The sequence below is a fragment of the Gopherus flavomarginatus genome, chromosome 11, assembly GCF_025201925.1.
Source record: "Gopherus flavomarginatus isolate rGopFla2 chromosome 11, rGopFla2.mat.asm, whole genome shotgun sequence".
NCBI classification, from domain to species: Eukaryota; Metazoa; Chordata; order Testudines; family Testudinidae; genus Gopherus; species Gopherus flavomarginatus.
In genome coordinates this window covers 37,608,660-37,623,692 of record NC_066627.1, presented here as the reverse complement: position 1 = coordinate 37,623,692, position 15,033 = coordinate 37,608,660, and the positions used below count along the sequence as shown (strand labels likewise).

At 42.9% G+C, this 15,033-nt stretch overlaps 1 protein-coding gene across 7 annotated transcripts in view; it reads left to right on the top strand.

Annotated features, from left to right (window-relative positions):
• Positions 1-3,099: 3,099 nt before the first annotated feature.
• Positions 3,100-15,033, top strand: part of NFATC2 (nuclear factor of activated T cells 2) — a 117,661-nt gene continuing 105,727 nt past the window's right edge. For 4 of the 7 annotated variants that reach the window (XM_050918108.1, XM_050918110.1, XM_050918111.1 and 1 more), the window contains exons 1-2: positions 3,188-3,598; positions 13,644-14,676. In XM_050918108.1, the coding sequence (XP_050774065.1) occupies positions 3,460-3,598; positions 13,644-14,676 (1,172 nt within the window). In that variant the 5' untranslated portion in view covers positions 3,188-3,459. Of the gene's footprint in view, positions 3,599-13,643; positions 14,677-15,033 lie in introns of all 7 variants that reach the window. The other 3 variants (XM_050918112.1, XM_050918109.1, XM_050918114.1) reach the window with 3 other exon arrangements.

Genomic DNA, 15,033 nt, shown 5'->3' with positions numbered 1-15,033 from the left:
TCAGTTAAGGACTAGCCTATGATTCTTCTTCGTTCGTTTAAATTGTATCATGCAGTGTGTACTTGTGGAGAAAATACCACTAGACTTCATGGCATCCCTAACCATCTGCTTTTGTCAATATCAGAGTTGTGTGTACAACTACAGCAGGAGTGGCTAACCTGTGGCTTTGGAGCCACATGTGGCTCTTCAGAAGTTAATATGCGGCTCCTTGTAAAGGCACTGACTCTGGGGCTGGAGCTACAGGTGCCAACTTTCCAATGTGCTTGGGCGGTGCTCACTGCTCAACCTCTGGCTCTGCCACAGGCCCTGCCCCGATTGCACCCCTTCCCACGCCCTCTCAAGCCTGCTGTGCCCTCGCTCCTCCCTGTACCCCAGATTCTCCTGCACATCATGAAACAGCTGATCAGGAGGTGCAGGGAGGGAGGGGCTGCTGGTGAGTGGGAGGCACTGGGAGCAGGGGGAGTTGATGGGGGGGTGGCTGCTGACTTATTACTGTGGCTCTTTGGCAATGTACATTGGAAAATTCTGGCTTCTTCTCAGGTTGACCACCCCTGAACTACAGTAATAGCACATGCAAACTAGGTACACAATTGCACCTGCCTTTTTGAAAATCTAGCTTTAAATGTTTCATGACACTTTTTGTGATAGTGGGAGTGTTAGCACGTTATTCAGGTCATAGTCCAGTGAGGGTAATTCTCTTTGCCTACCTGAAACTACAAGGGGAACGTTATTGCATTTACTGTCTTCTTCATTTCATGGCAGGAAGTTTGACCAATATACCCCTCCACCGTTCCATCCCATTAGTAGCTTCACTCCAATGGTGGATGAAGATGCTATATAATGTAATATATTCAATAGCAGCTTTCAAACTATTATTATTTGTATCTGGTGGAGGCCGCAATGTATGAGATGCTTTCCAAACACAGACAAAGGCACCTTATCTGCCCCAAACAGCAGAAATGACAAAACAAGAGACGTTGGCCCAAAGATATTATGTCACCCATCTTGTCTTTCAGAACTAAGAGACATGAAAATTAGAGGAAGGGAGAGCATCAAACAAGTAAAGTGCCAGCCAGTGTTGGCTACATTATGATAATAGTGAGCAGAAGGAGGGGCCAGTGTTTAAGGCACTAACCTAGCACTTGGGAGACCAATTCACCACTGATTTCTTGTGTAACCTTCTGTAAGTCAGTTAGGCTCAGATCTTTAAAGATAGTGGGATATAGGCTCTCAAGTGCCTAAATCCCTTTTGAAAAATGAGGGTTAGGTTCCTAAATCACTGAGACTGCAACTCTGAGTGCAGCAACACCTAAATATCTTTAAAAACCTGTGCCTAAGTGATATGCTGAAGGTTATAAAGGCCTCTTTGTGCCCCTTCTTCACCTGTATAGTGGGAATAACAGCACTTTCCCCTACCTCATTGGACACATTAAAGGACTGTGAGTTGCTCAAATGCTATAGTAATGAGAGTCCTGTAGATACCTAGATAATACAACACATGCTTAAGAAATAAAACATATAGTACAGGTATACAGAACCCCCAATGACAGCCATGTCCCAGGCATCACGACAGAGGTGAGTTTTGAGGCAGGAGTGGGTAGCAGCTTTGTAGACTAGCTTGGGAAGGATGTCCTGTGAATTGAGGCAAATATGGAGCTGGTTGGTGGACAAGCTGATGAAGGGGGTCTGGAGGCTGGTTGCATTGGTAGTGTGGTCTATGGGAAGTGCATAAAGGGAGCTGGATGGTTGGCTTTGTAAGATTATTTTTCCCCATGAGCAAGGGATGAGCAGAATAGAGGCTTTCTGAAGATGGACACAAAATTTCTCTTTCCTAAAGACATCCTAGTCCAGAGAGGCCAGTCGTTGTTTGCTGGATAGGTCCAATCCAAAACCTGCCCACTGTCCTACACTGCACTTAGTGAAAATCAGCAGATTGAAATGGAAGGAGTGAGAACTGCATGAAACAGTGGCTGGGGACAGAACAGAGGGTGGCTGGGATGCAGCAGACCCTCCAGAGCACATAAAACAAGTGCAACCACATGAACAATCCCAGGAGTGGGGCCGGAGGATCCAAGAGGAAGAATTTTATTCAGCATAGAAAAAAAATGCTAGACAGGGGAAAGAGGCTGGCTGAACAAGGCTCCCCTAGGCTGTTTGCTGCTTTCAGCAGATTTCTGGTCATACCCCTACGGTCCATACTATCCACTCCTTTAAAAAGAACCACCCCCTGTTTGCCATATAAGCTCTGTAGTAAGTATAAGGCCACTTAAAAACATTATTTTGTATCCGTGTGTGTTTTTTTTACTTTCACTTTTCATTTCCTCCTCTCTATTTTCCCCTTATGCTACATCTCTCCTTATCTCTTCCACCATATTTGTAAAGTCTAGTTTGCTGTCCTGTGCAAATACTCGGTCCCTTTCCTTCCTTCTCTTCTTTTCCGGTGTGTCTCCCCCGCTTTCTCCCTTTCCCTTCTCTGTTCTTCCTTTCTTCGCTCTGTGGATTCCCCATCCCCAGTCTCTCTGGATGAATTCATCTCCTTCCAGCCTCTCTCACATACTCTCCTACTGCCCTTCCCCAAACCACTTTTGCCCATGCACATGCCTGCTTGATTCACCTCCCCCCCTCCAAATCATCTCTCCTTCCTACACGCTTCCCACCCAGGCACATGCAAAATTCCTTATCAAAGGTTCCCACCCTGAACTAAAAACCCACCATCGCAGCTAAAAGCTCTCCCCACAACACATGCATCCTCCCCCCACCCCCGCTCGCATGCACATACATGTAGGCTCCTCTCTGCACTCCCCAAAATATGTAGCCCCCACCCCGCTTTCAGATGGGGCCTCCCCTCTCTCCAGCTCCCCAGTGCCCAGGGTTCTCTCATCTCTTGCTCCTGACCGAGTTCCCTCTCTGTCCCCTCATCCTTCTCTGCCACAAACTCCCCCCATCCCCCGGGTTGATCGTCCTGCGAATTACAGGGCAGCTCCCCCCGTCCCCCTTTGGCTGGTTGCAGGAGGGGGCTCCTCCTCCCTCAGGCAGGACCCGCCTCCGAGCTGCAGGTGGCTGCTGAGAACAGGAAGTTGCCACTGTTCATCTAGTTAATTTCACACTCTTGTCACTGAGCTGCTGTGTGACGGGGCTAGGAGCGGGGAATCTCAGCCTGGGATCACTCACCCATCACACAGACTCCTCACCTCACCATCCCATTCCGGATTATTCATACAGACCAGAGCGGACCTTGCTTTAAAAGTGCAGCTGCCTGAGCTGAGAGGTGATAACAGGAGCTCGGGAGATTTTTTTTCTTTTTTCTTTTTAAACTCCCGTTTCCTCTTATACTTCGAAGGATCTTGGGGTTTTTTTTGGTGGGCGTGAAATTTACAGCTTTCCAGCCAGGGAGGTGTCCATTTTTGCCCCCATCTCCTCTCCCTGTTAATAAAAGCAGGACTTGGCCAGGCGACACAGATGACTTCCACCCATAAGGATCCGGAGTTTGACTTACAGCAGGGGGACCATGACCCAGATCGAAACGTCAGCTCGCAGGAGGAATTCGACTTTTCGATATTATTCGATTATGATTATGATTACTTGAAGTGTACAGAAGGTTTGTGACGACGATCAATTAAAAAAAAAAAACCAGCTTAACCCCCCGTGCCCCTGGATATGTGATAAATGGCTTCAAAGTACCGAGAGTGTCTGGAATATGTAGGGCTTTGTGCCAGGGATGAGGCTGGTCCTTCTAGAACTTGGGCAGAAGGAACCGTAGTTGAGGGGAGGGGTTGGCTGCTCTCTCGGGAGCGATCAAGTTGTTTTCTCCAGTTAACCCTAAGAGGGCGGTAGGGAAATGCTACAGTTTCTGGTGAGGTTACAATATCCGTTGTGGACAATCATCGTGCAGTAGCCACAGTGTATCTATCCGCTTAGAACTATTTGCTTTGGTTGTAATGGGATGAATGACTAGAGAGCAGGCAGATGAATTTAATCACAATGGCAAAACACAGCCAGTGAACACATGCAATAGACTGCCTTGTGTTTGCCTCTTGCTCAAAGTTGCATAACGTTTACATTTTGGTTTCAAAAAACTGGGGAATGCAGAAGAGAGAGAAACGATTTAAACTATGTTAGATCATTTGAATTTGTTGTTTTTAAACCGTCACACTTCCTCACTGTGGCTCCCATCCTGCAAAGACTTACCCACCTGCTGAACTTTACTTGCATAAGTTGTTCACAGTTGTAATGTTAGACGTGTGCATAGATCTTTGCAGGAGCGAGGCCTAATTGTATACTTTACTGGAGCAACTAATAGTGATGGAAATGATTATTTTACAAGTTAGTTTTAGGTGAAATGTGTGGTTGCTTTAACATTATTTTAGTGTTCAGATTCTTTATAAGACGGTAGCAACCAATCACTAAGGCAAGGTAGATTGGCTACATCTAGTGACTTGAATGACTGGAGGCGCTCACCTGCCCTTTCTAAAATACTTTGCACATCAGTGTCAATAGTGCACATTTGTGCAATGGAATTGACTGTAGTTGAGGATGCCTTACTGTGCTCCCTATGACTAGCATCATCTTGGCAGAGGATATCTTGAAAGTTGAATTTAAAATGGGAGTCCCGTGTGCTACCTAACATCATAAATGATTGGGTTAAAGGACTATATGGATTTTCTAGTTCCCAACTTTACAATTTGAGTCCTTCCAGAAAAAGGGGAGGGGCATTTTTTATCCTGCTAAGCCCACATAAGCCTGAATTGCTGTAAAGGTTGATATGTGAATATATGCCTTCCCATTCCCCACCACCCAAAGTTACATGTTAAGCCAGTGGTTCTCAACCAGGGGTACACATACCCCTGGGGGTATACAAAGGTCTTCCAGGGGGGTACATCAATTCATCTAGATATTTGCTAGTTTTACAACAGGTTACATAAAAAGCGCTAGCAAAGTCAGCACAAACCACAATTTCATACAGACAATGACTTGTTTCTACTGCTCTATGAACTTACATTTCAGTGTATAGTATAATATTTATGTTTCCACTGATTTATTTTATAATATGGTAGCAATGAGAAAGTCAGCAAATTTTCAGTCATAGTGTGCTGTGACACTTCTGTGTTTTTATGTCTGATTTTGTAAGCAAGTAGTTTTCAAGTGGGGTGAAACTTGGGTGTACGCAGGGCAAATCAGACTCCTGAAACGGGGACAGTAGTTTGGAAAGGTTAAGAGCCACTGTGTTAAGCTGTCCAGGCCTAACGAAATTAAGCATGCTTGATTTCTTACTATTTGTTAGCTAAGTGATACAAAATGCACAGCATTCCTGTCCCCTAAAATTTCCAGTCTAAACTATATAGCAACAGTTGATAGGACACGGAGAAGGGACTGACTAGGATTTAGTTTCTGAGATGGAATCACTTTTTGTAGACACTGCAAAAGAAGTTAGTTTTCTGGGAAGGATCTGAATGAAGAGAATGTAATGGCTTGCCATGCTGGAACTGGAAGATTGTTCAGTGCATAGGGGGCAGTGTGGCAGAAGGAAATAAAGTAGGTATCAAGTATGGCACGATTAGCACAGTAGATTCTTCTTATTGCTGCATTCCTAGGCACAAGCAATGTAATAGAAGCAGGATGGTTAATATAATCTAAAGTTTATCGTAAATCCACATTATCTCTTAAGTTTAATACAATTTCAAAGTTGCTAAAGTAAACCAGTGACTGATAAGGGCAATTATTTGAATGAAAAACATATTCAGTGAAGTCTTCAGATTCTTTTTTCATTCATCTCTTTAGTGTAGAGGCTAGTGTTGAGTAGTCTATAGTAGGAAACTCCACAGGATATCGTAGTGCGTAGAAGGGTGCAGAAAGGTTCAGCTTCTCAACCACGCTAATGGTGAGCAGTGTACACTTGTTGAGAGATGTAACTTCCTTCTAAAGCCTGCTTTCCCCGTATTTGAATCACTAGAAACCATAATTACCATTAATTTTGTTTGTTCCCAAGATGGAAATAATTAGCATAAGAAAGCACACAACAAAATACTAGCATTATAATCTGGACAACATTCCCTGTTTTTGAAAAGACATTATTCAGAATCTGTAAGCAATTTGTGTACATCAGTAACCTTCAATGTACTAACGTTTACAACAGAAAACAGAAGATTTAAACTTTAAAGAAAAAGCTTTAATCCGTGTGTCAAGCTGGTTGTAGTTGATGATTGGTTTTGAGAGATTTTGGCCACATCTCAGCAGGAACAAGGTAAACAGGTCCTTTTCAGTTTTAGATTCAAAACACAACCTAAGCCATAGGAGTGTCTTTGGATTCTAGGTTTTGAATCCAGTTCATATATTCAGAGACATTTGGCTATGTGACTCTGGTTTTGCCTTATGGACTAAGATGCTTAGCCCACCTCTCCTGGCCAACCCTATAATAAGAAGTCACTGTAAACATAGTAAAGCGGATCCATTTTTTGGCAAGGAAACAAATATCAATTTCAGCCTTCAGGAGTGGAGCCTGGGGGAAATTTGTTTTAGACAAATGAAAAAAAAATATTGTAACTTGACAGTGTCCTTTTAAGCTTATGTCTTAAAACTAGTATCTATATTACAATCTGTTGCCATGGAAAAGACAGCAATATCCTTACTGAAAGCAGCTGGCCATCTCCAGTGCTTATGTATGCCTGAGACAACAGGAACATGGGCTGCTATAAAAACAACAGAGAGAAAAAAAGAGCAAATAAAAATCCAACAGTCAATATTATTAATATTGGATTTTCATCTCTAAGCCAAGCATTTACATAGGCAGGGGTGTAGTCAAAAGGTGCCACTTTCCACTTTGCCTTTCACTTTTAACTTTGATCTCACGGTTTTCATTAGCTATCTTCTTCTGAGGGTATTAAAACTAGAAATGCCAGCTAGTAGCAGGCTGAACTGAGAGGTTTGCTTAGATAAACAGACTTCTGGAATTCTGAAAAGAGGATGTGTTGTACTGTAGGGATGAGCATTAAGTTTTCCCATGGTAACCAAAGGTGTGTGCAATTTTTTTAATTCTCTTGAAGATTCACCTGACCAAGGCTTTGAAAACTTCTTAGTGCTGCTGTCTTGATTTTATCTAAATTTGAAACCTGAAAGAGACATCGTTTCCTGTTGCTCAGAGAATGTCTTCTTGAAAAGCCATCTGCTGAATTTCTTCCAGCTGAAGATCCACCTTCTCCATTTTTGGCTGAGAAAAGAACTTTGTGTATGAGCAGGTTACACCAACCATTCTGTACGGTTTCACACATCTTAATAGATGTTTCAGAGTACTGGCCACTGTGGGATATAAAATGCTGGACAAGATAGACCATTGATCTGATCCAGGATGGCAATTCCTATACTTCTGTGTTTTGGAATGAGACGTGTTCTCTGGTTGCTATCAATCAGCTGGTGACTAGTTAAGATCCATTAATACTGAGGATTCAGAATGGGGCACCATTCTTTGTAGAGTCATTTGAGGCCCATAAAAATGTCTATATAAAATGATTGAGGACTAGTTTTGCCCTAAGATACAAGCAAGTGCCACTAACAACAATGAAAGGTTGTGTTCATACCTGAAGGCAGCAGTTGTCTCTGGGCACAACCTTTTGCTAACATCTTCAACCCAATGTAGTTGTAATCTTTTACACAGATTTAAAGGGACAATGACAATGTTGATATGTCAAATTTGGGACCTGGCTTCTTTTGTTTTCAATCTCCATGTAATTTCCTCATCTCCCCCCCCCCCACACACACACACACTCCCCTTGCCACAAAACAAAGTCTTTTATACTGCTTTTATTAAAAGAAAAAATATCAGCACCCCAGTCTTGGTAAATAGCCATGCAATAAACAAACCAATAAGCACAGCCCAGTGTTTATCAGCAGCCCTGCAATAAAGAATCTAATATGCACGTTAGAGAGAAGCATATTTCACTTATGAAACCAACTTTCGCTCTACACTTCCAAGTAGTCAGTGTAAATAACAGAAGAAAGGGCTTTTTCAAATACATGAAAAATATCTTTACTGTGCCCTTTCAATTACGTAGTTTATGTATTTTAACATTCTGTGGGCTGGATTCTCCTTTCACCCAGGTGCAAATAAGAAATAACTCCGTTAAAATCAAGGGAGTTGCACTGTTGGAAAACTGGTGTGAGATCCAAATCAGGCCCATTACTTTGAATTCTCTTGATTTTTGCATCCTGGATGGTGCTATCTTTAGCTTTTCTTAGATGATTTTACACAAATCCAGCATGGTTATGCTGTTGTGCTGATGATCCATTACTCTACATTCATACTAATTGGCCAGATCACATTTGGCAGTCTAAGCAGCTTTGTAGTTGCAAGTAATACAAAATATGAGAAACTTTCATGCTGGGGAAATCTTGAATATATAGGACCCTGAGGCAGCTTTCCTTCCTTATGCACTTCAACTGCCTGTCAAAGTCAGGAGAGTTTGAATACAGAGTTTTGTCCTTAAACTTAGTCCACTTACCATATTTCTGTGTGGCTTAACTTTATGTCTTCTTAAAAATAAACTTGACTGACAATTCTTCTTCATGCAAGATAGGGTGTGTGTGTAGGGGGCAAGGAGTCTCCAACCACTCGGTGGTTGTATGAGCTTTCTGATGCATTTGGAAGTACGTTGAATATATCTATATCTTATTATTTATATTATGGTAGCACCTAGGAGCTCCAATCAGGACTCCATTATGACAGGCACTGTAGAGCCAAGCACCAGAGAGGACAGCCCTTACGCAGAGAGATTACAGTCCAGGTTTTAGGATGCCATACATCGGTGAAACAGACAAAACCTTAAAGCTGTGGGGTTTGGCTAGACAGACAGAAGTGTGGCTACCTATCTGAACCTAGGGAGGGCCCCACAAGAAGACTCAAAACCCTGTCACCCAAAAAATCCCCCCAAACCTTTCCCAACAGGCTTATCGTATGTGTCATTATCTGCTTGCAAGGATGGAGACTCTGACCTCCTTTGCTGCTTTCAGGAAGAAAGCGGTAGGGCCATTCCCCCTAACATGTTCAATGTGGGGAGCAGTAGTATGAGGCTTCTCCCTGCCTCTTTCTCTCATCTCAAGGAGCTCCTGCTTTTCTCTGACCTGAGGTCCTGCCATTTTGTCCCCCCTGCTCCATTTCAGTTTTTTTTCTTGTCCACTCAGCACCACTGATGCATCTTTGTCCCCACAGCACAACTACTTACGCCCCCCCTCTCCACCACACAAGCCTCTATAGTGAAGCTGTAAACAGGGAGAATTTCTGCCCTTCACCTCCTAGACTTGCTAGCTGAGCTGTGCATTTGCTATGGTTCTGTCATCACCTGGAGGGGAGGGGGCCAGGGTAGTGCAGCCACTGTTTGGGGCCATCTGGCTGAATCCCCCCCAGGCACTCTCAGTGTTTGGGCTGCTCTGCACTTTTGCTGGTGCCTGTGAATGCAAAGGGAAAGCAGCCAGCAGAGCACTCAAGTGGCCTGCCTTGCATGTGGAGAAACAACCTTACTTCCCCTCTCAAAGGCAGGAGGCTGACATTGTTTACAAAAATAAACTCCTGTGGTGCTCAAGCAGGGGAGCTGGGATGTTGGCTGGGCTTATTCCTTCCTGTATTTGTAACATCACAATCATTTCTCTGGCGACAGACTGTGATGTCACAAACACAGGGGTTATAGCCATACCACCTCAGACAGTGATTTCATTGCATCTCCTAAACTCAGCAGAGTTGGGATTTGGATGGGAAAACTACGTAGGTACTGCAGGAAGTGATGTTGATTCAGTGAGTGGCAGCCTTCTCCCTGAGGCAGAACTGAGCCAATATACCAGGGTGATTCTAGGGAATTTGCTGTGCTGCTGAAGATGATCTCTTTTGCATGAGAGGTAATACTGAGGCCTTAGCCATTTTTATTGGTCAGTGAAGATCCTCGGGCATTTTTTTTTTCAAGGTGATGTTCAGAGATGTTCTGCTTAGTGCCTTGATCACATTCCAGTGATGCTGCCTGCTATATCGATACCTGATGGAGGTTAAATTACAGATGGTTTTAATTTTCATTGTGTGTAGTGTTGCTGGCACAGAATTCCTGCCATGTTTTTGTGGTGGGTGAGCGATCTCAGTATATAAAGTCTGTAAAGATCTTCGGAATGTCCGAGGATGAAAAGTGCTATATGAATCTAGGTTCATGTTGTTGCTGTGAATAATAGCAGGAATGTGAATTCCCCTGCTTGACCCTGTAGTGAAAGTGGCTGGTAAGGGTGAAAGTGACTATTGAAGTATTTTAATAATAAGCAAAGTGATGTTAGAATGATGCTGACCACAATAATTTTATTGTATTAATATTTCTTCAACATATATTCATGTGTGAATTAAAATTTGTCTTTATTAGAACTCTGCAGCTCAGTTTAAAAACGTGAAGGGGTGAGGTCTGTTAGCAGCAGCATCTTTGAAAATTCCATATATAGGACAATTTTTTTACTTCCGTCATGCCCTCCAGGCACATACACACACTTCTGAAAAACTGCGCCACTTAACAAATGTAGCTAAGGATCTGAGGCCAGGAATTGTAACACTTCTATGTTGTGCTGTCTCATCATCTGTCTGTCTATGTGCCCATATCACATTGCTATGTATGGTACGGGCCATAGTTGATCTGGGAACTGAAACATGCAATCATTTTACTGTTCCTTGGTGTAAAATTGGTCAGCCTAGAGAACTGTTCCATGATTACTCAGTCAATGTAGAAGTTTAAGTTCCTATAGTGTTGAGATCAGGTCCTGCTCTAGTTGTGGGGCTGATTTTGCTCTCACTTGCACAATATAAATCAGGAGTAATTCCACTGAAATCAAAGGAAGGGACATTTTGTATGAATAAGAAGGGGCATGTTGCCTTGTACAGTAGTGGTGTGGGATGAGTTCCTCTTGTATGAAATGTTGCATAGGATCAGTCTCTGGTGTTGGGGTGCCACAGAACTTGTGTGATCTGGATGACAGTCAGTTTTCATGGATACCAAAGATTTGAAATTTGAGATCAACAGTGCCAAAATGTATCTGGCTCAAGATTTAGTTACTTCTAATTTGTTATCCCTATAAGCAGCCATTTACTGTGATGAAATAAGGCAACTGCTAACAGGAGCCTGAAGAAATCTGCAAGTGAGACTCTCAGAGCCTTCTGTGGCTCTGTCAAATAAACATTTGGCAGGCATTTTTGAGGCATAAAAGATAAGGGGGAAAAAAACCACAGAATTTCTGTTTAAATGCAGCTTCCCAGAGGCTGTGCAAAATGTGCAGGACAAAAAAGCAGACCTAGTCAAAATTAGTGGTTTTTGGTATTTGGGGGGAGGGGGGTTGAGTTGGGGGTCATGTTTTGTAGCAAACTAGAAAGAGTCATTTTACCAAGAACTCAGAGCATTTTATATATTTTTTTTCACTTGGAAAGTGATCTGAGAAAGCAGGGGAATAATGAGTTTACCTTTATAAGTAAAGATGGATTTGAATCAGGGAAGCCAACTTTTGGATTCCTGCATGCTTTCAATGCAAAATTGGCATTGTATCAGGAAAAAAGAAATACTAAAGGATGTGAAAAATTCCCTTGAAATAAAATGTAACTGTGTGTGTGAGAGCGTGAGCAAACTTTTCATGGAAAAACATACACTACTTTTGTAAGATGCACAATTGGCACCTCCTGCATTACATATGTAATACTGGTCTCTTGCGTGGAGTGCTGTTTGGGAATAGCTAGGAGAATAAGGTGGAACAGTTAGTTAGATATTTTAATGATAGGCTGTTTGCCTGCAACACGTTCAGCTATATGCCCCAGGGTGAATTCAGAGAGCAAATTAATCCATAATTACAGTGTAATTCTGACTACTGAATGCCAAATTAATCAAAATCTTCAAAAATATTCCATGCCTCTTATCATTTAGAGACAAATGTGGAAATTATTATTGTATTCTCTATCATTTTGTTCAGTGGATAAATATCTTTCAGGTGTCACTTTGGTGAAACTATATCAGCATTGCAGCTAACATATGTGTGTTCATTAAGTCCGGGGGTCGAGTGCTGCTCTCATTGGGCATGACTCTGCTCTTACTAACAGATGCTATTCAGGAGTAATTCCACTGAAGCTGATGGCAGTGGACTGGTGAACCCCTGTGTGAAATCAGAATCAGGCCCATTGACATCAATGGGAGTTTTGCTATTGACTTCAAAGGCAGTAGAGGGGGGACTGTGGCTTGCAGCCCCTGGGCATCCCACTCTATTTGAAAAAAATCTAGATTCTTAGATAATTATAGGCTTTTGCCTGCAAACCTGCTTGCATAAGCAAAGATTCTAGGATTGAGCCTTGACTTCTTCTGCTTAACCGTGTACTCCTTATTTAGACCAAATGCTCCTTGACTTGAAATCAAGAAATAGTTTGCCTGAATAAGAAATAGGGTGGCTTCCTTGTACGTATTTAATTTTTAAATATCAACTGTACAGTATGTTTTCTGATTACTCGTGCTTACTTGTTTGAGACTTATTGCATGCTTTGTTGAGGAAATATGAAGCCAAATAAGCTGTCGCACAGAGTTATTGAGAGACACAAGGCTATGTGAGGCAATAGCTTTTATTGGACCTTCCACTGGTAGAAGGGACAAGCTTTTGAGCTCCACAGAGCTCTTCTTTTGGCCTGGAAAAGGTAACCAGAGTGTCGCAGCTAAATACAAGGTGGGACAGATTGTTAAGCATATGGTTGCAATAAACCACTGAAAATGAAGTGGGTCATTAATACTTCTGCAGTCACAGGACAGAAGAGGCTTAGTAGGTTACAAATTGTTGTAATGAGCCATAAAGCCAGTGTCTCTGTTGAGACCATGATTTTTAGTGTCTGGTTAGCTATGGATTGATAGATCAGTCCTCGTTCTCTAAGGTACAGGTGTTGACACTGTAACACTTTGGTTACATTTTCCGGGCCTGAAGAAGGGCTCTGGGGGGCCCGAAACTTGCATCTTCCACCAGTAAGATATCAGCTCACCCACTTTGTCTCTCTTATGTCCTGGGACCAACAAGGCTACAACAACACTGTGAAAACAGAATTAATTGGTAATTTATATATTTGTGTTGAACTTTGTTTTCATGAATCATATTTGACCTGGACTTTGCTATATGAGAAAATGGAAAAACACTTTTTTGTCTTTTAGTTTTATTCAATCCCTTTGGGATCTGGTTTTGTGACATGTTAGGTCTCAGTCCAGCTCCTGACAGATAAAAATGTACAAAAATCACATCACCACAATTGGCATTTGTACCCTGTTGGCAGTGTCAGCAGAGAGGCCAAAGATTAAACAGGCATGGAAACTGAACTACCGTCTCACCCCCACAGGTGACCCCATGTCAGGGTTCAGGTAACAGTAGATTGGCAGGACAGTGTGAAGAAGTTTGCAGTGTCACTGTCCATCCTGTGCCTGTTCTGAGGATTTAAGCTTCCTGAGCTGTTAATCCAGTACCTTTCACATGCACTAACTGCAGTACAAAATAGTAAAAAACAACAACCTACTATTCACCTAATACCAGATCACATCCATTTTATCAATATGCATTTTTTAATCCATGATTGCTCAGCTTCTGTAGTAATATCTATAGTCTTAAAGAGACCCTTCTTTTTCCAGAAGAATCGACTCCTTCACATAAAACCAACAGCCCACCCACTGGAGTTACATACCCTCATGATGATGTCTTGGACTATGGCCTCAAGCCATACAGCCCCCTGGCTTTTCCTAGTCTTTCTGCAGATCACATGGGCAGATATGGACAGCCAGATAGCATAGGGTCAAAATGCAACTTGGACCCTGTAAAGCCTGGGGCCTCTGCTTTGAGCCCTAGGATTGAGATCACTCCATCCAATGAACTGACTAATTCAAGGGTTCCCTTGCACAGCAGAGACACAGATCTTTTGGTAGAACATCAGTCCAACTCAGCCACCGCTAGCCCAAGGTTTACACTGCCTGTCCCTGGCCATGAGGGCTACAGAGAACCGCTGTGTTTGAGCCCAGCTAGTAGCGGCTCATCTGCAAGTTTCATTTCAGAGACAAATTTCTCTCCTTACACATCACCATGTGTTTCACCAAATAATGGTCCTAGTGATGACCTTTGTCCACAGTTTCAAAACATCCATACTCATTATTCCCCTAGAACCTCGCCAATAATGTCACCACGAACAAGCATCACAGAGGATACCTGCTTGGGACCACATTCTCCATCACCCCGTCCCAACTCAAGGTCGTCATCGCCAGGTGCAAAACGGAGGTACTCTTGCACTGAGCTCTGCAACACTCAGCCGCCTTCCACTTCTCCACGACAGTCAAGGACCCCTTCTCCACAAGCCTCTCCTCACATCCCGTTGAGAGAAGACAGCTCTTTGCTCACTTACACCCAGTTGCCCAGCTCTTCTAGTCTCATGGATGCTATGAACAACCTTAGCACAGATCCTCCCTGTGGTGTTCCCATGAAAATTTGGAAAACCAGCCCTGATCCCCCATCAGTGCCTTCCCACAAAAACAGCATTCCATGTCACGTCTTTCAGACTGTTGATTACCTTGGGCCTTGTGATCAGGAAGACAGGAGAAACTCAGCACCTGAATCCATTTTGTTAGTACCTCCGTCTTGGCCAAAGCAGCTGGTGCCTGCAATCCCTATCTGCAGGTATGTTATACTTTTCACTTTTTTGTATTTTCACTTGCTAGGTTTATTCCTTGACTCTTATCAAATTCTTCACAGATACGCTGCATTGCTGCAAAGAGTCATATAAACAGATCAGTTTTACCAGTGGAAGCACTGTATGTAATTTATTTAGCGCCACTGGCACGCTTCAGAGACGAATACTGTTTCCCTCCCAAGAAGCTTAAAGTATAAGGCCCCCAATCCTGCAGTACAATTCACCAATGTTGGTCCTTGTGTGAAGTTCCTTTGCCTCAGCTCATGTTGTAGGATTGGTGTCTCAATATACAGTGATGTATTTGGAAATTATGGATTCAATCCTTTGTGGTACCGAATGCTCTC